This window comes from Ailuropoda melanoleuca, chromosome 2, assembly GCF_002007445.2.
Source record: "Ailuropoda melanoleuca isolate Jingjing chromosome 2, ASM200744v2, whole genome shotgun sequence".
In the NCBI taxonomy this organism is placed as follows: Eukaryota; Metazoa; Chordata; class Mammalia; order Carnivora; family Ursidae; genus Ailuropoda; species Ailuropoda melanoleuca.
The window spans coordinates 191,989,370-192,014,033 of record NC_048219.1 but is presented as its reverse complement, the minus strand read 5'-3'; the positions used below and the strand labels follow the sequence as shown (position 1 = coordinate 192,014,033).

The 24,664-nt window shown below is 52.0% G+C and overlaps 1 protein-coding gene across 5 annotated transcripts in view; it reads right to left on the bottom strand.

Annotated features, from left to right (window-relative positions):
• The window catches only part of DIS3L2 (DIS3 like 3'-5' exoribonuclease 2), a 344,092-nt gene that overhangs the window by 20,116 nt on the left and 299,312 nt on the right, over positions 1-24,664 (bottom strand). For all 5 annotated transcript variants that reach the window (XR_004623668.1, XR_004623670.1, XR_004623669.1 and 2 more), the window contains exon 14: positions 22,451-22,530. Coding sequence is in view for 1 of the 5 variants with exons in the window: in XM_002917970.4 (XP_002918016.1) it covers positions 22,451-22,530 (80 nt within the window). In the remaining 4 variants the exon portion in view is untranslated. The remainder of the gene's footprint in view (positions 1-22,450; positions 22,531-24,664) is intronic.

The following is a 24,664-nucleotide window of genomic DNA, read 5'->3' as shown; positions in this document are numbered from 1 at the left end:
CTTCTGAGGACCCAATTTTCCCCACTTGGGCACATCTTCACTGCAGGCCTGGGGGCCCTGGGGCTGCCGTGGCCAGGAAGGAGGCAGCCGGGAGAGCTGTGCGCCGGAGCACGGCCCCCTCCCTGAGGCCAAGCAGCCTGCGGAGCACGGCCCCCTCCCTGAGGCCAAGCAGCCTGCGGGCCGGGTGTGTAGGGGAGGCGGCCACCCCCGCAGAGGACCTGCTGCTCTCCCAGTGGCCCCAGATGGAGTGTAGTGTGGCGGAAAACTGCAAAGGGCCTGGGAGTCGGAGTGGGATGGGAATGACGGTTGGATGGGCACTGAGGGGAAGCTGCCGGTGATGGGAAACTTGAAGAGATCTTTGTTGCGGTTCTCTCCTAGGCCAGGCCGGGGTGGGGCTGGTGGCCTGGGAGCTGGAAAGTGGAGGCCTAGAGAGAGCTGCAGGCAGAGTCGGCTGGGGTGGGTGGGGGGCGGCAGGCGGACTGAGGGGCGCCCACCCACAGCCGGCTGGGCACCCTGCCTCGAGGGGCCGAATGGAGGGTGCTGCGGCTGTGGGGCCGACCACACGTCATGGCCTGGGCCTCTCGCTGACCCCTCTCCTCCTGGGCTTGCTGCAACCTGCTGAGTGTTTTGGACATTCCCATGAAACCGCAGGGAAATGAATGGGGCCTAGTTCACAGGCATGGAAAAGCCCAGAGGAGAAGGCCTCTGGAGCCAGACATAACAGGCCCTGCGGGTGAGGCCGGAGCCAGGTTTCCTCTTCTGTGAGGCTGAATCCACTCCAGGGCCTTTCTATAGGTTCAGCGGGTGGGGCCCAGCTGCGGCGAGGCACGTTTCAGCCGCTTGTTTTTCTAGCTCAAAAGGAAGTCTCCAGAGGCTAGGCGTCCAAAGCATGGGCCCTTGGGCCCTGCCAAAGGGAGGCCCAGTGGCTGCGGTAGGGAGGGGATGGGGGTTTGCTGGGGAGCCGGGTTGACAGGCAGAAAGCCCTTTGTCAGCGTAAAGCTAGCTGAGAAGCCCAGCTCCCTTCCCAAGGTTCAGGACTCTGCTCGAGGAGGCACAAGGCCGGTGCTCATGGCAGAAAACTCCCCCTAAGCAGAACCAGGTGGCAATGTGTGCTTGTGGCCTTGCAGAGCTGGGTAATTAGGGCTCGCTGGCTACGCTGTGGTGTTGACACACATGCCTTTCTCCACTTCTAGCTGCTGTCCAACTGGAATTAGAACCGCTGACCAGAGGAGGTGTGGCCAGGATGCACAGAGGCCCGGCCACCTTCGGGAGTGCTGCAGTGCCCCGGACAGCTTTGCTGCCCTGTTCAGACTCCTGGGCCCGGGGGCCCCTTTCGTGCCCCAGCCCAACTACTGGGGCCTGGCTCTGTAGCCCTGGACAAGGGACAGAGCATAGATAAGCCCAGTGGGGGCCAGCCTGGTCATCACTGTCACCGGGAGGATCAATTTTGATTTTAAAGTTAGGCTTTGGGCACAAAGCTATTTGGGAGAGAAGAATGTTCCAGAATGCACAGGTGTTCCCCACCCCCCGCCCGGCAACAGACAACTAGGTAAGAGAGGATGAGACACATGTTCCTGGGAACTCAAGCTACTTTGCTTTTGCAAGTTACAACAGGCTTTCCTCACCTCCCCAAAGACACTCTTGGCCTCACTGCTGCTGGGGAGTAGCTCGACTTGAGCAGGGCCACCAGCCCAGCCACACAGCCACTGAAGGCTGGAAGGAAGTAAGAACACTTGCTGGTCTCAGGCTGGGCTTTCCACGCAGCAGAGTGTGGCGGGGCCGTGACTGGGGACTGTGGTCTTTTGGACTCCAAAGTCTGTCCTCTGCCCCCAGCCAAGTGGAGGAAAGGGTTTTCTGGAACAAGCAAAACAGGAATCTGAGTCTTTAGGGAAGCACTGGTTCCTTAGCCACAAAGAGGGGAATCTGTGCTCCAATGTCCCCATGAAGCCTGGCCATCAAGACCTGAAGATGCTGGGGGGCTACCTGGGTGGGCTGCCCAGGGCTGCAAGGCTTGCGGAGGTGTGGCCCTGGGGGAGGCCCTGTGGTGGATGTGATGAGCTGTCCACAGGCTGCCCCTCCACCCAGATGCTGCAATCAGCTCCCATCCTGAGCCCTGGTCATGCCAACTTCCTGTGCGTGCCTGGTCCAAGGCCATGGGGAAGAGAGGGTCCGGTGGAAAGCACCGACATGGGGACGTGGTCAGGGTTATCCGGGCTGTGCAACTGCCTTGGGACACCACGGGGACACACCAGGAGAGAGTTCCAGTCTCTGAAGAGGCACCTGTGGGTGCCATCAGCTTCCTCAAAGACAATACTTCTTGTAAAATCCTTTGAACCCAAGGGTCTAGACCTGAGCATCATCCTGGAGCCAGAGCTTTGAGCCTTGAATGCTTTGAGGCTGCTGAGGATGGCGCAGGGCAGCTGCCCAGTCCAGCCCAGAAAGGGGCCAAGGATGGATGTTGCCTCTTATCTCTGCGCTGGCACAAATCCTATGCTCTCACAGCATGGTCTCATGCTGGCTTCTGGACATTCTACCCCCGGCTCCTCACAGGCCACTCAGGCCTGTGCAACACCAGTCTCTCTCAGGCTCGAACAGCTGTTTCCCTTCATCCGAGGGCCTAGGACAGTCTCTTGCATATGGTAGGTACTCTCCAAATAGAAGTCTTTATCTGCAATTGTTTGCTTTGTCTATGTGAGACCAATACCTCTATTTCCCTGGCACTTTATGCTGTTTTCACAAGTCATAGACCCCTTGTTGTTCCTATGAGCAAAAGGAGGCTCAGAGGCCAAGTGACTCCTCCAAGCTCACAGACCAAGGACGCAGACACCCCACCAACTGCTCTTTCTTCAGGTCATCTTGTGTCGCCTGCCCAAAGCTCCCTGAGGACTGGGCAGCAGGGTTTCCTTAGCGGTGCCCGACTGAGGGCTCTGCTGACAGTGGGGGCTCAATACAGAGCCTGCCTCAAGGCCACACTGGTACCCGGGGGACAGGCCCCTGTGGGGGTCTGCTGCATCACTGCAGTCCTTCCTCCTACAGGTCAAGGGTACCTCCTCCCTTCAGCAAGGGTCGCAGCAGCCACAGAGCCCAGGCACTCACCTCAGCCTGGCACTCCACCTCCCCAGCAACCTTGGAGGGATGGAGATGTTCCCTGGGGCTGCTCCCTGCCTATGTCTGGAGCTGGCCACACTGGGCAGGCAAACATGTGAGGCCACCTGCAGGCCTGGGCTGGCCTCTGCCTCTTTCCTGCTCAGGGGACAGAGAGCAGGACTATTCCTGCACCTCATCACTTCCCCCAAGGAAATGCTTCCTCCCATCTGTGTCGGGGCTCAGGCTCCGTCTTGGGTCTCAGTGTTGCCACTGGAGGAGCACAGGTGCTGAGCACATTTGTTCTCACTATCCTAGTCCCCACGGCCATCCCCACCACCCCCACCTCCAGTCACTAGCTAAAGGCTCGAAGGTTCTGCCTATTTCCTCTGCGACCTCTTTTTTTTGCTACTGCTACTGCCCCACCTGTGGAAGTGTGCTGGCCCACGGTTCAGAAGGGAGGGCAGGGCTTTCTGCAGAGCCATGGCCATCCTGACCCTCAGATGCCTTGGTCTGAAAGCCTGCCCTGGGAGATGCCCCTCAGCAAGCCTCATACAAGCCTTTCCAGTCTGTTCCGAGAGGGTAGTTCCACACTGAACTCTGAGTTGGGCAAAGAATTCGGGCCTTTTTTATGCTTACCCTGGTGAGTTTCATACTGTCAGAAAAATTTCAAGTCTTGTTTGGTCAGTCCCTTGGCCAGGGCCATCGGAGGGGCTGAACCTTGAGACAGATCTGGCTTCCTGCATCACAGGCCGCCACTCCCCTGGCTCCTGCGCACTTGCTGGCTGGCCCCTGGCTTCGGCCTCGCTCCCCCACCGAGTCACGAGGAAATGGGTACCTCTGCTCCTGAGGTGCCCTCTGGGCCTCCTCTTGGGCACTGGGCACCCACACTGTCCAGGACCACTCCCAGGCTCCTGCACTGGGCCCTCTGCCGGCCATGCCCTGGGGCGCCTCCTGGGCTCAGTCGCACTGAGTTTTCAAGGCTCAGTTCAGGCTCAGAGCTCAAAACAGATGCCAAGTGTCTGCACTGAGGCTGGTTTTCCTGTCTGGGGACCAGGCCTCCCCCATCTCTGTATCCCAAGGCCAAGGGCAATTGTAGTAATGCTTGGGGAACAAACGAGGCATTTCAGAGACATGATTTGCTTGGTGCTCCAGAGAAAATGCTGAGGGGAAAATGAGGCCTGTCTTTGGAGGTGGAAGTGGAGACGGCAGGAGGGCCTCGAAGAGTGCGGTTACAGCTCCTGCAGCTTCCCTTCAGCTCAGCCCTGCTGGAAGGCAGCGCGTGGACTTGGCAGAAGGAACCTAAGATGGCTTCTGCCGGCCCAATGGGACGTGTTGAGTCGGCTCGAATGAAATTCCTACTCGCCTGCAGGTGGTTATTGCTCAGACCCGACACAGGGTGAGGGTGTGGCCAGGGCTCATTTGTTGGTCACCTGACAAATGAATAGTCTTGTCCAAAGGCAGCCCGCCTCACTCTCTCTAAATATGAAACCCAGCAGATTACAAAAAAAAAAAAAAAAAAAAAAAAAAAAAAAAAAGAACAAAACTCTCCTCTGGGCTGTTTCCGCTGAACTAACACTTGTCTTATCACCCACTGGGATGTGGTATGTTGAGTCTGGCAGAGGTCTTCATTAGCTAAGTGACTTGTAAAATATTGACCTACCGTTTTATTAACTAGGCTCAGAGTGGTTTAAATGGATATGTTCCTGTCCAGAGCCTCTGGGCTTCCCCAACATGATAATGTCTCTGCCTGGGCAACCTCCAGGACACACTCAGGCACCGGCTCTCCCTCTGAAGTGTGGGTGGGGGCCAGCAAGGAGACTGCTGGTTTCCATCCCCATCTCTACCCTTTGTCTCTGGGCCAACGAAAGCTCAGATATAGGCTGTGGGAAGACTTCAGCTCTTTCTGGGTGTTACCCTCAACTTGACCTTAGACCCAAGGCCAGAACAATCTGGATTAGGCCCTTTATCCCTCCAGGTGAGCTGGGTCAGTGGTAAGTCAGTGAGGCCAGCAGATGTCAAAGCCAGACGGGATCCAATGGTTTCACTTTCCTGAGCTGCCACTCCAAGTTCGTCTTGGGGAGCCCTGTTTATCCAGGACTTTGGAGATACTCTGAGAAGGTTGGACACCCTGAATGCTACCTGATTTGTGTGTCAGCATGGCCTTCTGGGAGCTTCTTCACAGGTAGCTTAGGCCTGGCCTGGGCAGCCATTCATCACTGGGAGGACCAGTCCATTCCATCCCGGCCTCCCTCAGGGGAGAGGGCTTCAGCCGGACTGTCCCCATCTGGGAGGAGGCCCTGCCCAATGCCCCACAGGGTCCACATAGTTCCCTGGCTGCAGCTGTCCTCCCAGGCCCAGGCCTCTTGTCTCTCCACGCAGCTACTGCAGGGGATAGGGACAGTGCTCCCTGGCTAATGGCGTCATGCTAGTCCACTCATCGGCAAATCTCTGTGAGGCTCGAGCCCAGGTCCTAATACGTCACAGCTGTGTATTGGTGGTATTACTGCTAAAAGGTCGTTTGCAGCCACGGAAAAGACTGGGTGCTAGTTTCACCCAGACATCCTTGCAGGCAGTGTGCAGATCAGGGGGCCCCACTGCCAACCTCCCACAGAGAGGGGGTGCTGCTCCCCGCTCTGCAGCTGTCTGCCCAGGAACGGTGACACTCAGCCCGCTGAGTGCTGAGGTGAGCTGTGCCTAATCCCGAAGCATTGAGTTCTGAGGAAACAGCGGCATGGTCCCTGCACGCGAGGGCTCTGAATGGAGGAAAGCCACCCTGTGCTAGACCTGCAGGTACAGGGAGAGGCGTTTGTGGTGGGGGGAGCACAGCCATTCTCCTTCTATCCGTAATTCTCTCACCCCAGCAGAAGCTGAGATGACAGAACACAGAGCCCTGATGAGCTCCTCTCCTAGCTCCTGTCCTGCCACCTGCCACAGAGCAACTACCTCCCCCAGGTGGGCTGGGGCTCACCGGACCTTACATCCCGCAGGGCCTCCCACACTGACACCCCAACATTACAGGCACCGAGCGGCATGGGCTTTCCCACGTGGGAGGGGGCACATCACCGGGAGCCTGCTCTCCACGCACTTTGAGCAACTCCGCCATGGGCTTTGTCACTGCTTGAGAATGCGGTTTTGGATGCCCATCTTCCCCAACGGGCCGTGCGCTTCAGGGAGGAGGGGCTTTCTCCCTGCCTGTGCTTGGTACGGTAGCTGGCATGCGCACGGGTTCAACGAAGTGTGCTGGGTTAGCAGAGGAAAGGTGTCCAGGTCTGGGCTGAAAATGCCTGGGAACTGGTTTTCTAGGCCACAAGCACATGGGCAGACCTCAGGGCCTCTGCTCACACACTAGGGAATCTCCTTGAGGTCGCTTTCTAGGATTGGCAGTGGGAAATGACCCATCTGGCACGTAACACAATTCTGAATATAGGGGTTTCCTGATGATCCCTGTGGTTCCCCTGCTCTAGCCCATCTTTCCCAGGGTTCTGACCAGTGCTGGCCTCAGGCCTCCACGAAGGCTGGGTGTGGATCGGAAGGAGGTGCAAGGAGGACAGGGGCTCTCCCTTGCGGACAGACGGCTTCGCTTTCTAACCAAGCATGGCGACGGTGCATCCCTCAGGGGTCTGAGGAAGGAGGTTTGACCCACACTTCTACCCTCTACCCACAAAAACTTTTCCATCCCGTTGCTAGGAGTTCATGGGTCAGGAAGCCAAAGGCAGGAACCTGCCCTATGGGGCCCACAACCAAGTACTGGTTCTGAGGAGACAAATGGGTCCATAAACAACCTGAGAGTTAAGTTTGATGACACTAGGAGCTGGAAAACACACTAGGAAGAAGGCCCAAAGGAAGGAAGAATTCCTTCAGCTTCAGGAATGGAACACTGAGGAATTGGATGGTTTCTTAGAATGTTTATGACTCAGAAGCTGGTGGCCAGCTAAACGGTCTTTCATCTGCACTGAAGAAGAATGTGAGGAAGCAGATTTAGATTAAACTGGAGGTGGTCATCAGTAAGGAAGAGCCTCCCAACATGACAAATGGCCTGAATGATTCAGTTCACAGTTGATTTTAAAAGTGCAACCTTCTCGTGCTTTTCTGGAACTCAACCACATGCAATCTAGAATATTCAAAGCGTGGGGCAGAACCAGGAAATGAACAACAAACAAAGCCTGTGAGCGGCTAACACAGGTGCAGGAACCAGGCATCCAACGTGACTCACGGGGAGTCCTCCTTTGCTCGTCACCCAGAGCCCTTCCTCCTCCTGAATGACGATTCTCACCGCCCAACGCACCTCCCTGATTCCGCCCCCCCCCCCCCCCCCCCCCCCCCCCCCGCCGGGGGCCTCATGCTTCTGGACAGCAGTGGAGAAGTGACGACCCGTGCTGACTGTAACGGGGGACACACAGGCAGATGGGGCAGGGGCTCAGCAGGTCGAGTGACAACATGAGGCACCACAGAGCATTTAGTGTGGAGGGACAGGGCACTGCACAGCGTGCTAGGCCGTGAGGAAAACACTTCTATATCACAATATAAGCATTGTAAATAATCCCAAATTATTAGAAAGGGCTTCGTTTGCATCCAGTTAACACTATTCAAGCAAATAGTAGGTGTAGAAACTTAAAACATACTTTTGGTGCTTGGAAGAATGAATCTCTTTCAAGGTGAAAATAATGTTCTAGAGAATAGATCCGAAGGTTCTAGATTGCTCAGATATTAAGGTATTTATCTAAAGATCACAGCTGGCCTACTGCTGTTTGACATGCCAACGAGAAGATACCAAGAAGTGCAGGGTGAAGAAGCCACGCGAGAGTCAGGGACCCCGGGACAGAGCCAGTGGTGCCCCAGCCTCTGTGGGCCTCACTTGCGAGTGCTCCCTGCAGCTCTTTAGTTACAGGGTGATGTGGGTGGGGTCTTCAACCCCAAGACATGCACCACATCCTCTGCCATCTCAGGCCACTCTCACGGTTGGTACTTGTGCCCCACTGACTGTCCTGGGCTTCGGGGGCAGACACTGTGACTCGCTCATCTTCCACCTTGAAGTCTGGCCTAGTAGTGCCTGGCATGTCCTTGGGGCAGACAGGGGGTCATGTGAGGTTAGCCTGGGGCCAGCTCCAGGTCAGCAGAGTGGTGTGTTCTGGGTCTCAGTGAGGCCCCACTGTGCTGGGTTCTCTGAGCAGCTGCATAAATTGGCCACTTCCTGCCACTTGACTCAATGGGCAGGAGCTGGGAGCTTGCTCTGAGTCACTCTGTGAGATCTCTCCTCACCTGAGTGCCCGCCATTGAAGCAGTGTGCTCAGAAGACAGAGAAGACGGTGTTTAATTCCTGTCCAATAAATGAAGCAGCCTCTAAGTGATTTATATCAATTGATGGCCTTTGTCATCAAGCACAGCAATTCCTTCAGGCTCTGGAGGCTTCCTGCCCAACCACCAAGAAAAAGCCACAATGCCCCAGAGAGCTGGGGAGTGGCAGTGAAGACAGATCAGGAACACTTCCCCACAGAGAGCACAGCCAAAAGCTTAGACAGCCAAGCACGTTCTGGTTATCTGCCAGGCAGCTGTAGAAGGTGACAGCCACGGGCACCTTTCTTTAGGCCTGGAGCCAACACGCAATCCTGTGGCTTGTTTTTCGTATGGGCGAACCTCCCTGAGAGTATCTCAGGCCTCTGCGGCCTGGGCCCAGGCTCTGGACTTCCACGTACCCAAGAGATGGTGTTTATACAGAGGCACTTGCTACTCTAAGCATCTGAACATGCCCTAAAGCCTGGCACAGCACACCAGCATGGAGGGAGCTGGAAGTCACGCCCCACACGCCAGGAACTGAGTGGGCCTATTCATCAAACAGGGAACGGCCTGAACATCACCAGCCTCTTCTAGAAGCCCCTGAAGTCTTGAAAAGGGATAGGCCTCCTTGGGTTTAAAAACTGCCCAGCTGAGCTGTTGGCTCATAACAGGGCCCCAAAGAGCAGTCTTCCTTCCAGGGATGCAGAGAAAGAGACATGAGTCGTGCCGGAAAATTCTGAAAAAGGTATGGATATGGCGGGTAGAGAGAGAGAGAAAACAAACATGCTACTTCTCTCTGGTCAAAGCGCGTCACCACATGCTAAGAAGCATTTAGGGAAAAAACAGCTGAAGGGCTCCAAGTCATGCTGGATTGCTGCAGCCCCAGAAGGCTCCCCAGAATGTGGAGACTGTGGTCCGTCGCAGAAGATGCGTAAAGGGAAAGGCAAAGTTGTACAAAGGACACTGAACTCCAGAAGGAGAAAAAGTTGTTTGCTTAATGTAACCCTGTGTTAAATCAACCAAAGAAACATTTACTCTCTTTTATAAGATCTTTGAGGGTTTCAAAGTATTTAGTTTTGAAAGTTCTTCGTGTCCTAGAATTTTCTGTCTTGCAGGGAATTCTCCCGTGTCATCCTTGGGTAGTTATTTAGGCTGCAAAAGGCAGGGTGTAAGAATAACGGGGACATTCTTGCTGAGGCTTGGGCCCAGAGAGCCCTTGCCAGCCCCAGGGCCTAGTTGGGTTTGGGTCTCTACCCTCCCTGTGCTCTGCCTTCCTCTCTCCACATCTCAGCAGAGAAAGATTCTGTGTATCTATGTAATCCTCAAGTTGGGACAGCTGACACTACAAAGGGCTTAAGCATACACAGTTCTACCCCACAACACAAGCCGCCTGACTGGCAGGAAAGCCTTCAGTCCGCACCTCCCACTCCCTGGGATCAGATAAGAGCTCAAGTGGCAGAAGCCAGGGAAGGCCCTGGCCTGGTGGGTGGCTCAACCAGGTGGCTGAGGAGAGCTGCAGGTGCAGCCCTTCAGGGTCTCAGGCAAGCAGGGAGGGCGCCTTTCAGCGTGAGACTCACAGCTGCCCGAGTTTGCACCCGTGGCAACGGAAATCAGAAAAAGGTGGGATGGAGCGAAAGACAGTGATAGGAGGGGATTTGGAGGTGGAGAAAGAAAAGATGTTAAATATACCTGTGAGGTAGTTTAACAATGTTTCTCCTGGAAATCTGTGACAAAAGTGATAGTTTTGTGAGCTTGGGGGTTTCACATTCAATATTCTAGCAGCCAATCTGGGGGGGGTGTTGGGAGAACAGTCTGGGTGTGGGTCTGACACATCTGTTTGAACGCCTGATCAGCTACAGGTCCTTCTGTAAAGTGGACAAGGCAAAACTTCCCTCACAAATTTAAAATGAGACACCATCTTATGATAAACATCAGTTTCTGCTCTCTTAAAACACTGATTCCATTCACCTCGCTCTTAGCCTACAAACCACCACTGCCGCATTTCAAACCCAGAAGTATTTCCATACTGAAAGCTCATCTTGGGGGAAAAGTAAAATCAAATGTATATTAAAGGGTAAGGTTCCATAACCTTACATGAGTTTGTGGTAAAAACTCCCCTGAGATCAGGAACATGACACGGTGCCTGCTATCATCACTTCCATTAAACACTGTACAGCGCAATAATGCAAGAAAAAGAAATACATGGTGTGAGCACCAGGAAGGAAAAAGTAAAACTCTTACTACTTATAGATGACATGACTGGGTATATAAAAAATCAAAAAGGACCTATAAACAAATTATTTGGGTTTAATAAATAAATTTAGCAAGATCACTGGACACATGATCGATCCAAGTAAGCTGTACTTCCATATAGCAGCAACGAAGGAAAAAGGAATTTATAAATGCCATTTAAAGTAGTATGATAAATATCAAACGCCTAGGAGGAATCTAACACAGGATGAGTAAGACTTCTACATAGAAAATTACAAGACAGTATTGAGAAGAAGACTCCAAGAAGATGTAAATAAAGAGCGGGCCTGAATCATGCAGACTGGACAAGGCATGATGGATTCAGACAAAGTCAAGTCTCCAGCAGTGTGCACGAGCGGACATGGCTAGATGCAGCAACAAAGATGAATTCTCACAAACATAATGCTGAAAGAAAGAAAATCAGACACGAAAGGGAGTATACGGAAAGATTCCATTCATATGAAGTTCAAGACTAGGCAAAATGAATCTGTAGTGTTACAACTTATGACGGTGGATTCCATTTGGGAGGAGAGGGGGGGCACGAGGGAAGCTCCCGGTGCTGAAATGCTCACTTTCTTGATTTGGGTAATACTTCTGTGGGTGTATTCATTTCTACTATTCCTTTGAACTAGATGCGTAGGACTTGTGCGCTCTTCTCTACGCAGGTCATAGTTCAAAAATAAGTTTGATAGGTGAGTTTACTGTAAAAATCTGTTTTCCAGCGTGTGCACTATGGAAGAAAACAGTGGAATAAAGTCCCCCTTTATGCCAAGACATGGATTAGGGTGCCTGAGCGTGTGTGCTGATGTGTCTGCACAATCTCCCCACTGTTGCTGGCTCCCATGCTTTCTCACTCTGATCAGTTCTGGCCTCAGAAAGCCAGCAGGAGGGGCGCCTGGGTGGCTCAGTGGGCTAAGCATCCGACTCCTGGTTTCGGCTCAGGTCATGATCTCAGGTCTTGGGATACAGCCCCATGTCGGGCTCTGTGCTCAGCACGGAGTCTGCTTGAGACTCCCCCGTTCCCAGTTCATGCTCTCTCAAACAAACAAACAAATCAATCAATCAATCAATCAATCAATTAATAGATCTTAAAAAAAAAAAGAAAAGAAAACCAGCAGGAGCCAAGGAGCTAGTAATTTCTCTTCCAGGCTGAGCAGCCCGGCCCCGCAGCACGGGAAACCCCTGCTCAGGCAGTTCAGTGCTCTAAGACCTGACTTCAGGCCCCTCCGCCCCCCATTCTTGCAGCAGGCAGAGAAAGGGTGCTGACTCCACACAGCTGATTAGGAGTTTCTCCCTGCCCTGGCCACCCATGGCTTGCACTGCATCTATGGAAGACTGGGTGACTGTAACCCAAAGATAATGTAAGCAACCTAGGAGGCTGGTACACTGACCCAGGCCTTGCTGTCCTCCCTGCCGGGGGCTCCCGGGCAGGTCAGCAGCACCCCGTGCAGCTGAGCCAGGCCCTGGCTCCGCCATGTAATATGCGGCTGAGATCGGATCCAGGGAGAAGGTCGCTGGCTCCACCTCTTGTGTGTAGCTTGACCTTGGGAAGGGCACCGCTCAGGGAATCGGTTGCCACCTCTAGGAAAGGGGAGTGTTCATTCTGCCTTCCCTTTCTGTAGGGAAAGCTGAAGTCAAATGCATGCTGCATTTTTGGCATCCAAGGTCTAGAGGCTGCGTGGCGTGAGGTGGTGGGAGGGCCCAGCGAGCCACCCACCACCTCTCTGCATGGTGTAGAAGGGGGAGAAGCGCACCCCCACTGATCCCCATCTCGACTGCAGCAGCTTGAGCAGGAGCGGCGCCCGCACCGCGCCAGTGCCCCACACCGGGGCCGCGATGGGAAGCAGGGTGCTCACACCTGCACTGCGCGGCCCACTCCAAACTGCACGCTGCCGCTGCAGGCCTGCTCCCATGAGGTCACTCCTGGCACCCCTCTCTGGTTGCAGGGCCTCCAACTTCCCTCCTCTCCCTGCACTTCCAGCTCCCCTTGCTCCTAACCAAGGGCTTCGCCAGGAACAAGAAAGGCTTTCTTCAGTCAGACCTGGCAGTGTCGGTGGGAGGTCTGGGGCTCTCAGGTAACGTCACCGCTTAGCCTGAAGAACTGGCATCAGGTCCGAGGTGCGGACACAAAGTGTCACTTCCAAAGCACCGGGAAGTGTTGGTGTTGGTTTGAAGTTGTCAGGCTCCTAGGAAATACCTCCTCTGCTTATTTTATTTTATTATTTTTAAAGATTTTATTTATTTATTTGACAGATAGAGACAGCCAGCGAGAGAGGGAACACAGGCAGGGGGAGTGGGAGAGGAAGAAGCAGGCTCATAGCAAAGGAGCCTGATGTGGGGCTCGATCCCACAACGCCGGGATCGCCCTGAGCCAAAGGCAGATGCTTAACCGCTGTGCCACCCAGGCGTCCCTCCTCTGCTTATTTTAGGTGAAGGAAGAGAACACGAACCAAGCAGAGGGGAAACAAATCATCAGAGCTTGTCCGGGAGCCCCTGCCCTCTCGCCCGCCCCACTGTGGCAGCCGTGCTGCTCAGACTTCCTGCACAGGAGCATAAATTACCTTACAGCTCAGCTGCAGCCTCTGCAACCCACCACTGCACGGGTTCTGAGCCACACTTCGGGTGGGCTGCCCCCGGCCAGTAAATGTGACTCCTCCAACAGGCGTCTTTCGCTCAATGACTTCCCACAGGCCTGGCTGCAGCCTGACACTCTCCCTAGGCAGTCCTTCTCCTTCCCCCTCCTCCACAGGGGCCAGATGTGTGGAGGTCTGAAGACTCTCTCCTGCCCTCTTCTCTTCGAATGCTGGCCTGGCTTCTGCCCTGTCGGCAGATCTGAACCAACACCAGGAGTCCTGTGGTGGCTCTGAGAGTTTGGGGACTGCTCAGCCATTACCTGGCAGGCAAAAGGGCTGCGCTTCTGAGGGCTACATGAGGCACAGAGAGTCCCTGGCACAAAGTGGCGGCCTGACTGCTCACAGATTTGCCAATGGCGACCTGGGAAAAAAACTTTGGCTTGACTTGGTGTCGATTCAAGCGCGTGAAAGCCTGGAAGGTGCGGCGTCCACCAGGACTGTGAGGCTGGCTGGTTACTGGGAAGTGTGCCAATGCCCAGCAGAGGGACAATGGAAGACGGAGCGCCCTCCACAAGCAGTTAAAGGCGAAGAGCCACAGGGGCCTCTTTGGCAGCTTCCAAAAAGGTGGCCCACTCTTCCCTCAGGAGGCTAGCAATGCCCCTGTGCTGGAAGACACACATAGGTCCTTCCCCTGTCCCTAAGAGTGTCCCCTACCTCCTTTCCAGGCTGCCAGTCCCCTGACTAGGGCTAAATGCCAGTATGATAGTCCTGCTGGGGGCGTGCTGGGCCCTTGATAAGGGAGGAAAGAGATTATGTACCAAGTGTGGGAAGAAGCCAGATCCTTCTGAGGGGCGTAATCAAAGGAGCCAGGAGATAAGAAGAGGTGAGCAAGAATTCATGGACTTGGGGTATTTCACGGGATGTGCAATTTAGCACCCTGGCAAAGACCTGAGAGGGCGGGGCACACTTGCTCCTGGGTGGTCCTAAGAAGCTCAGAGAAAGTGACAGCTAAGGCTGAGGGAAGTGGAGAGCCATGACCTGCCCTGGCAGCCAGCAGAGGAAGGAATAAAGAGGCTGAGGGAAGGGGTCACACTGGAATGGACGCACTACTGAGTTCAAAAGCCCCAGCAGAGGCCTATGTTCCGTGGGAACGCCTGCTGGACACTCCTACGTTGGGGTCACCAGCAGTGCACTAGTGAGAGGGATACCAAATCAGTAAGGAGTCTGTGGGTACCATTTGTCTGTAGGCCAGAGAGGACAGCAGCAGAGGCAGTCACAGAGCTGGGGTCACCAGCACTCATGCAATGACAGTGCCTGAGGTCCAAGAGGCCAGGGGTACCTTGGTGTGGGCCCCTCTGAACTGCCAGCGCCAGCCACTGCCAGCATTCTTTAGACTCCAAGTGTATCAGGGCCAGCAGATGAGAGGAGCAGTTATCATGGGGGGGAAGAGGGGGACAATCAACCCGGATCCGAGGACAGGCAGGCAGAGAGAGGTGTGGAACTCAGGGGAACTTCCTGGTGCTCCCTTGCCCCACTGCAAACAGACATACAGACATGTGCTAACCCTGGCTTGAGAAGGATATGACAGCAAAGGGCTCAGAAACCATGATGCAGGTTTGGGTCAAATTACCAGCTAAGCTGCCAAGACCTGCTGAGGCACTGGCTGAGGGTGAGAAGAATTTGGGAGGGACAGTGGGTGAGAGGGAGGGAACGACCAGCGGGGACCCCAAGTTCTAGTCTGGTGATGGAGGCAAAAGCTTGTCCCATTAATTTCTCCTTTCGAAGCTCCTCCTTGGGAAGAGCGCTAAGATCTGCCCCCTGGGTCTGCTCGGACCGTCCAGAAAGCACTATGTGCTCAGGGGCTGGGAGAAAAGAATCCAGGTGGGTTGGCGGGGTCCCAGGGCCTTGACTCAACTCTGGCTGTTGCTAGAAAGGCCAGTGACCTGAGTGATGAGGTGCCCACGGGTTGTGGAGAGCAGAGGACGTGAGGACCAGCACTGCCCTGTCCTCTGGAAGGCTGCAATGTTGCTGTCCTTCAACGCAGGTTTACAAAGGTGGGAAGGCACTTCAGCTGAGGAAAATCAATCCCGCAGGGAAGCTTTCTTAGACACCTCTAGATGTCGGCTATTTGATATGGGTTTCAAGGTGCCAACATGAGTCATCTAGCCAGTCAGGAAAACACAAAAGATTTGGTTTCATTAGTTTAACAAACTAACCTGTCCCAAGAGTAAGACGGAGGTGGGGGAGCCGGCTGTGGGCGTCAAGGTAGTCTCTGGACCAGGGCGACACGCAGGTGCCCGTGGGGAGGAGAGGGCACTGCAAAGCTATAGCCTGGGTCTGCCAGGGCCCAGGGCATGAGCCACGCAAGTGGGTACAAGGGCGAACACTGTGCCCCATAACTGCTTACTTACACAGCCACATCACACATCGCTTCATGCCATTCTCCTCTGACCCTGAGATGTATGGTCATCTTCATGTTCCTCATGGAGAGGCTGCATCCCAGAGAGGACAGTGACCTGCCCTGGAGAAGACTGGCCAAACTCAGATTTGTGATGACAGGTCAGGAGCTCCTATCAGATCAGGCTGTCTGCTCTCCCAGGGGTCCGCAGGGATTGGAAATCATAGAATTTCCTAGACAGAGAGCTTCTAGGGCAGACCTGCCAAGGAGAGGCTAGAACCCTCCCCTCCCCTCCCCCCTACCCCAAGATTTGAGTTGCAGAGAGAAAGGCAGGTGGTGTGAAAGCACAGCAAGGGCTTTGGAATCGGCTCGCACTGGGGTAAAATTCAGGCTCTGCTCCTGACCATGGTGTGGCCCTGGGCAGGTTAACCACTCTCTTTAAAAAAAAAAAAAAATCTGTAAAATTGTGAAAATAAGATCTGTCTTGAGTGGTTGTGGAACTAGAAATAACCCAGGTAAGCCCATTGCCCCATGTTGGTGATTTGTGGGGATTCAGGAGCTGGGCAGTTCCTATCACTATTACGCTGCATGGATCAGAAACTTGAGAGGTCACGAACAAAACGGCATATTTAATGCTCGTCATGATTGTTGCTATGCCTCACTATCAGGCAAAACACGGTAGGCGGTTGACGGAAATAAGTGTAATCACTACTATATTTACAGAGTTAAATAAAATTTTTACAGCTTTTTGTCTTCTACATGTTAGTTCTCTAGAATTCATAAACTATCCAAGGAGACAGTTTTCCCTGATGTCATCATAATCCTACAACAAATAAAAAGCAAAGGCTGGATAGAGATTTGACTCCCAGGAGCCAGGTTCCCTCTCTAAAAGATTAAGTTAGCCTCCCCCCCTTCCTCAAGTATTGTGTGCCAGGTCCTGGGCTAGGAGCACTGAAGTGAACAAAACAAGGGCCTGACCTTACAAGGGCCCAGCCCAGTAGGGGTAGCAGGGGGTGAACCAATATGCCTGAAGTGCCCTGTACTGAACGCTGAAGAATGGACGGGTGAGGTGCAGGACCACGGAGAAGGGACACTGGCTTCAGCCTTTAGGGATGGTTGTGAGGGGCTGGGATGGCTTCCCAGAAGAAGTAATACTTAGCTAAGAGTGGAAGGAGAGATAGGGGCTACCCAGATGGGTGGGGAAAGGGCCATGGGAAAGAGTGGGATTCTAGAAACAAGGAACAGCCTGGTCACACAGAGACACATCGTACATGAGAGACTCGAGGTGGTCTGGTGGGGGTGTGATATAGGGGATGCTGCAGTAGGTGTGGGCCCAGCCCCTTCCACTAGCCCTGGGCCTCCAAGGGCCACATGAGTGTTCATTCGGCTCTGTAGCCTCACTGCCTAGTCCTATACTGGTCCCCAGCAGAAACCCTCAGACTGCTTGGTGAATGAGTGAGTACTCAGATTTGCATTTTAAAAAGTTCATTCAGACTTCTGGTTCTGACAAGGTGGTAGACTGGACTGATGTGGACCTCCTTCCCAACATAAACATAGGGAAATGATGGATGAAACATATGAGAAGAATCATCTAAATATAAAACTGAGCATGAGAGAATAATGGGAAAATTCCCAGTTACCTGAAATACAGAGGAAACTAAGTCAAAGCCAGAATCTTTATCATGGCTATTATGGCTGGGATTATCAAACGCTGATACAGTTCTAGGAGCTGGGATTTTAATGGCCACAGGAGGAAGAAGACTTGTCCAGGGAACTGGATCCGAGAGCCTCGCAGAAAGCCAGGAATCCAGGAAGGGCTGTTGGTCTTTAAATAGGGACCAGAAGAGCTTTCTCACAGCCCAGAGGAGAGTCTGTCTGTGGTGTGGAGCAGAGGTTTCTCCTCTGCAGAGAGGAGATCCCAAGCCCGCACAGCATGGGTGGGTACAGACACACGCTACCCAGGTTCTGGGAATCCTGAGCCAAGAGTTTCACACTGAACTAGCTGGGCCTCTGGAACTCCTGGGATCTTGGCAGAACCATTGCCAAAGCGATGAACACACACATCCATAACCACGGCTCCCATGGTGCAAGCAATCCCGACTTAAGACGGTCTCCTGATAAAAAAGAACAAACCACGCGAGGAAGTGAACCACCATGAAGGCAAGACAACAGACACAACACATGGGAGAGTTGGTACCCGTAAAACTAGAAATAACTGAACACTTCGAAAGATGCTATATGTATAATGAAAATAAAAGAAGAGATGAAAGGAATAGAAATCATGATAAAAACTAGGACACTAAAAAACAAAAACTAAAAATTAACAGACTGATTTTAAAAAGGTCCAAACAGAACTTCTAAAAATTAAAAATAAAATCAAAACCTCACATTTGAAAGCAGTATTCAATAGCGGATTACAAACAGCTACAAGAAGATTAGTAAACTCACAGATGTTTTTGAGGAAGTGCTGGAACACATCACTGGCAGAAAAGAAATTGGAGAAAAAGAGAAGACAGAATAACATGGCAGGTTTCTTTTTTTTTTTTTTTAAAGATTTTATTTATTTATTCGACAGAGATAGAGATAGCCAGTGAGAAGAGGGAACACAAGCAGGGGGAGTGGGAGAGGAAGAAGAAGGCTCATAGTGGAGGAGCCTGATGTGGGGCTCGATCCCACAACGCCGGGATCACGCCCTGAGCCGAAGGCAGACGCTTAACCGCTGTGCCACCCAGGTGCCCCATCATGGCAGGTTTCTAACAGGAGTTCTAGGAAAGACTGGAGAGGATCAGAGATAGCAGAGAAGGATTTCCAAACAGAAGGATGATACTAAGTCCCCAGCAACATAATAAAGATGAATCTACCCTTAAACTGATCGCAGTAAAACTGCAGAACACCAAAGTAAAAAATCAGGTCTCAAAAACAACCAGAATGAAAAGCCACACAAAGCTCCCTCAGGTGGCAGAGAGGACAGGCTGGAGGTCAAAGAGCCAGATGCAGGGAGAAGTGTGCCAAGTAGCTCCCCGTCCCTGGCAGTGGGCAGAGGGTCGTGGGGATGGAGACAGGGGAACACTCTGGACAAAGTTCTCCATCTGTGAAGGGTACAGCTGTCCACACAGTTGCTCCGAAGTCAGAAGCAGCTACTTTCCTCATCCTCACTCCCACAGCACTCAACTCTCCCCACTGCAATGCGTGAGTCCCCCAGGAGAGCTGCAATGAGGTCTGCTCTTTACACAAACTTCTAGAGGCCCTGGAGCAGGTGTAAGTCATTTTTTGTGCCCCAGTGCCTAACACAACACATGGCATGGGGCGGGGGCCTACTGAATGTGTAACTGACTTCTCATGAATCACTTATTTGCTCTTTGTGGCCTGTTCTTTGCCCTATGAAGAGATCTCCAAACCCCACTTTGAGAAACGACCCTCTGTCAGCCCCAGATTCACTGGATTGCATATTAAAGGCAGTGAAGCTTTCTGCAACGGAAAAATAGAAGGTCCATGGTGGAGACTGGTAGCACCTGTCAGCATCAGGGGGAGAGGCTTCACGTTTCTTAGGTGCAGATGTGACCAGCTTTTGAGGGGCTAAAGGGGTAATTTGAGTGAAGGGCTTTACTATCTAGCTCCAGACACAATAGGGCAGCTTCTTTCTTCTAATGACCTTAATTAAGAATGTTTACCTGAGAACTGTGCCTTCTAGCCCAAGAAGAGGCAGGGTCCAAGTCTGGCCTGATATTAGATACGGACAAGTCCCAGGGCCTGTCCTCCCTGGAGCCCAGGGGCAAGTATAAGCCCCTTAATGCAGATGGAGAACAAGATGATATGGAGCCAAAAATCGGGGTTACCAGGATGTTTCCAGGGAAGGAAGCTGAGAAGAACGTCCAGGGAAAATGAAAGCAGAGCACCTATTTTCAGGGCCACTCCATTTGAAGGGAAAGGCCACTGGGGAGAACTGTCCCAAAAGTCCCAATACTTATTCACAATACCTTCTTTGCTGACGGACTGAATTTGGCAGAGCAGAATACTAAAATGACTATAAATTATACTGTGGGAAATACCCAGGTAAAAGTAGCGGTTTCACAAACTGAAGACTTCAGAGGGGAGGGGGTGGGGGAAGGGGATAGACTGGTGATGGGTAGTAAGGAGGGCACGTATTGCATGGTGCACTGGGTGTTATACGCAACTAATGAAGCATCAAACTTTACATCGGAATCTGGGGATGTACTGTATGGTGATTAACATAATATAATAAAATAAAATTAAAAAAAAAAGTAGCGGTTTCAATAATTAATCGTACCAAATGAATCCTCAGAGATCAAGCTAATTTCTTTCATATGCGGAACCTTCTCGCTCCGCTGCTCTTGCATTCATGTTACTTGGCCGAGGCAACAGGGACGCCATAGGGCCTGTGGCGAAACAGCCTCCTTTCCCGAACACCACTGTTACACCGCTATTGGGATGCAGGCTCTCTGGGGGAAACGACCCTAAAAGTGAACAGAGGACCACAGACAGGGTAGAGCCCAGGGGAGAGCAGAAAGTCACAGTCAAGCTCATGGGATTCTCCACACTTCGCTTCCCAATCCACACGTGGGCAGAGGAGGCTGCCTTTAGACAGAGGGCATCGCACACAGCTGAGGGCTGCCAAAGGCACGTGCGCCAGACTCTTCCCTACGCATACTCCGTTAGCTGCAGCCACAGCTCACGGGTGCAGCCTTGTCGGCACTGGGAAAACAGAATGGAAGTCACGGTAATTTTTCTGTCCGGGAAGGAGAGGCAATCACCACTCACCATGGACACTTTATGTGCTAGGCTGTGATGATGTCTATAACATGTTATTCCGATTCCCAGGACCATCATCCCCCCAGTTAGGGCAGAAGGTATCATTAGTCCCACTGTTCTTAACAGACGGAGAAACTTGAGGCTTAGAGGTTAAGAAATTTGTCTGCAAGTTGATAACAAACCCCAAGACTGCCTCTAGTAGGACAAGCAAAAAAGAACCGCAGAGAGGGGTGTCACTGAGATGTTTGCTTGCCATCGTTTCCCAGATCGTGGCTCCTATCCAGTTTCCTACACAAATGCTTTCTTTGGCATGTCTCTGGGGGCCAAAGCTTATCAATATTCACAACCCCTAAATTCTCCTCTTACATTGCTTATTCTGATCACATGATAGGAGTTGGGGATCAGGCCAAGAAACAGAGCTAGGCTATTTTCTCCTCTCAGCTCCAAAGATTACCTAAGTTGTTGTCACCGCACCTCTGAACTGCGAAGACATGAACCTAAAAGAAGGAAGGCCAGTGTCATCCTCCCACTGAATGAAAATGCTGCCAACCTTTTCCCCAAAGAGCAGGGAGTCAGGCCAGAATTGGAGTCTGTCAACACCCCTGGACTGAAAGATCTGTTTCTGTTGCCACAATCTGTGTGCGTGGGGCTGCCATCCACTGCCAGCCAGCAGGCACCAACCCAGGGAGCACAGGGTGGCACGGACAAGCAGCTTACGGCTGACGCTTCTCTGACTCCCTAGTGATGCTTGCGCCTGCCCCCAGGGGCTCACTCAACGGTCCCCACCAGTCCCTGGAACCGAGAAGTCCAGCCCTACTTCTCTGCTGAATTCAGCATGATGAGACGCTGAAGTGGTATCTCTGACACAACGGCCTGGAAACCCAGGAACTTCCAGGAACAGTGCCATCCAGGAGGACAAACGATGGTGTTAAGGGCGCTTGGTCAACCTTTCCAAAATGACTACTTTGGTAGGAACTGAGGGTACACAATGGCCTCCTCTGAAGATAAATCACAAACAAGAGTAATGCCTTGAAAGTAATATGAATGGAGATTCTGGTCATGAAGGCGCCCGGTAACCCATCTTCCCCACTGCACCAGAGCAGGAGTTCTTCAGGAAGAGCGAAGTTTTTCTTCTGCAATGTAAAGGACAGTTCCACTGGCATGTGCTTATTGGATTCCTTCCAGTGGGTACCATTAAGTAGCGTGCATATTTAAACAATCCTCAAGTCCAGGTTGGGACTGTTCCTGTCACTGACTGAGATTTTCAAAATAGCAACGCGGGACAACAACTGTCGCTCATCTGTTCTCAGAGCAAATGTGATCACAGTGACTCTTCCTCACGTGGCTAAGGCCAGTGAGCTGGGGCAAGTTACTTACATTCCCCAGACTTCAGCTTCTGCAAATACACCCATGATAACAACGGAGAAAACTCTTCAGAGTGCTATGAGGATCATAAACGTAACATCCCCAGGGGTGTGCCTGACGCCCAGCGGGGGCTCACTGGTAGCCATCGTCACCCATCATCACCACTGTCATTGCCATCAGTGGGCACTCGCTGTGTCACAGACAAAACTACACAGTCAAGGGAGGCAGTCTGTGGTGAAGGAAAGAGCGGCTGTAACAGCCTGCCAGGTGCCACCTTTCTAATAAGATCACCAACTTGGATCTCTGTAAGTACCCAGAATCCCCTGATTATAAAATTCACGAGACAGACTAATGCAACAAAGCCTTTCCGGAAGTGCAGTCAGACAGAACAGCACAAGCCGAAGTCACACAGTGAACCAAACTAGCAAGCGTGGCATTGGAGATGGGCGGCTTAGGGGGGTCCCCTAGAGGACAACTGAAGTCTGGAAAGGAAGGTCTGTTTCAGAATATATAATACCACCCATACAGGTACTTCAAGTCCTATATTTAGGAGCCAAAGAGATTTTACAGGAGAAATAGTTTTGTGCCAGCTATTTTCCAGGAGAGTCCCCCGAAGTGTGATTCCCTTCCTGACAAGACTTTGTCAGAGAAGCCCACTGTGAGAGAGCACACAGGTGCTCCCTCTGCAGGACAAGGTGAGGGGACACTCCTCCTTTCCCATCAAGGGGCTTACTTGTTGCTGTCACGGTACTCATAGATGTGACATCCTTGAGGCAGTCCAGTCTCATGATCCAGAGTGAAAGCAAGTTTTAGCTGCAGAAAAAGAGAAGAGAGAAATATTGAAGTCTAGGCAGCATGTGCTATTCATTCTGGCTGCTGAAATGAGGAAAAAGTTAAGCAAAATCCCATTCCCTCCAGCTGACATGTTGTGGAGAGCCCAGGCCTGCCACCTCGGGGAAGAGCCACGTCTTACAGGGACACTGTCATCAGTGGGGGTTGTTACGGGGACTCTACTTACTCATTCAGCATGTAACCAATGACTTATTAGGCACTTACTTTGTGCCAGGCACTGAGCTAGCTGGTGGGGAAAGAACAGCATAGAGAAGCAGAGAGGGGCCTCCTTCATGGATCTGTCTGGTAGGAAAGACAGATATCTATCAGGTACCCACATGGATGAGTGAATGAGTGAATATAAAACTTCTAATTAAAATAGGTTCTCTGAAGCAGGAAAAAGACCCCTGCATTTCTACACAAGTATATAACCTGATCCAGACTGGGAATAAGGGAAGGAGGAGGCAAAGACGGGGAGAGGGGAAGGTTCTCCTTGGCAGAGAGCACAGCATGTACGGAGGCCCTGAGGCAGGAGTCTGGGAACTGAGGGTGGCTGGTAAGCTGGAACCCAGTAGCTACAGGGGACTTGGTGGGCAGTGATGCTGGAGAGGGAGGCCGGGCAGAACATGTAGAACCTGGCTGGCCATGTTAGAATTTTTGACCTTCACCTTAACAGCAAAGGAAAGCCTTTGGTAAGGAATGAGTGGATGACATGATCAAAGTTATGTTTTAGCAAGATCCCTCTGGCTACTGGGTAGAGAACAGGGTCTAGGGATGAGAGCAGAAGCAGGAGCCCTGCAGGAGGCTGTCTAGCAGGTGATGGGGGCTGGGGCTAGAGCAGGGAAGGAGGGCATGGGGGGGGTGGCGAGAGGGAGAGAAATGGACAATTTAATACCTACCTTAGAAATACCATATGATTTCACTCATACGTGGAATTTAAGAAACAAAGCAGATGAACATAGGGGAAAAAAGAGAGAGAAAGCAAAACCGACTCTTAACTGCAGAGAACAAACTAAGGGCTGCTGGAGCGGAGGTGGGCAGGGGCACGGGCTAGACGGGTGGTGGGCATTAGGATGGCACTTGTTGTGAGAGCACTGGGTATTATACGTAAGTGATGAATCACAAATTCTACTCCTGAAACTAATACTACACTATCTGTTAACTAGAAATTTATTAAAAAAAATTTTTTTTTATTTATTTAAGAGAGAGAGTGCATGGGGGTGGGGGAGGAGGGGCAGAGGGAAAGGGAGAGAGAGTCCCAAGAGGACTCCACACTGAGCATGGAGCCCCAAGCAGGGCTCTGTCTCATGACTCTGAGATCGTGATCCCAGTCGAAAATAAGAGTTAGGCACCCCTAACTAGAATTTTAAGTAAAAACTTGAAAAATAAAAGAAGTAAAGTTTTAGAAGCAGAGTTGACAGGATATGCTGATGGATTCCATGTTAGGGAGTGGTGAGACTGGAAAAAAAGAAATCCAAGACAGTTCAAGTTTTTGATTTGAACTATCAGGTAGGTTCCATTGCTGAGTGGGAAGACTGAATCTGGGGGTGGCTGGAAAGCCAAAAGTTTGATTTTGGACATGTTAACCTTGAGGCACTCAGTAGCTTTCTCGGATTAGGGACGACCAGGAACAAGAATCTGGTAATGAGGCCTTGGCTTCTTTCTGGATTCCAGAGGGGAGCGCTCAGGTGAGTGCAGAACTCCTTCTGTGTTGCAGGAAAGCCAGAGCTCAGGGAAGTTGTGTGTGTCCTGCTAGAGCTGAGGTGGTTATGGCAGCTTTAACATTTCTAAACCTAGAGCCAATACTAGATTTACAAATTCACCAGGTTTTTAAATTGCCAGGGAAATTTTAACTAAAATTAACTGCACATTAGGAGGGTACATTATTACAACTTTTTTTTTTTTTTTTTTTTTTTTAACTGCAAGGCTGTTAACACAGATCTGCATCATTAGATGCTGGACGAGTTTTCTCTTCCTGAGAGGGAAAAGAGCTTGTAGGAATGGCTTGTCCTCTTACTGACCCAGATGAAAATACAAAAACAGAAACAAGCCCTTCTTCTCCATCATGAAGCCAGGAACTTCAAGTCAAAGGCATGTTTTCCCTACAGAGCCCTGC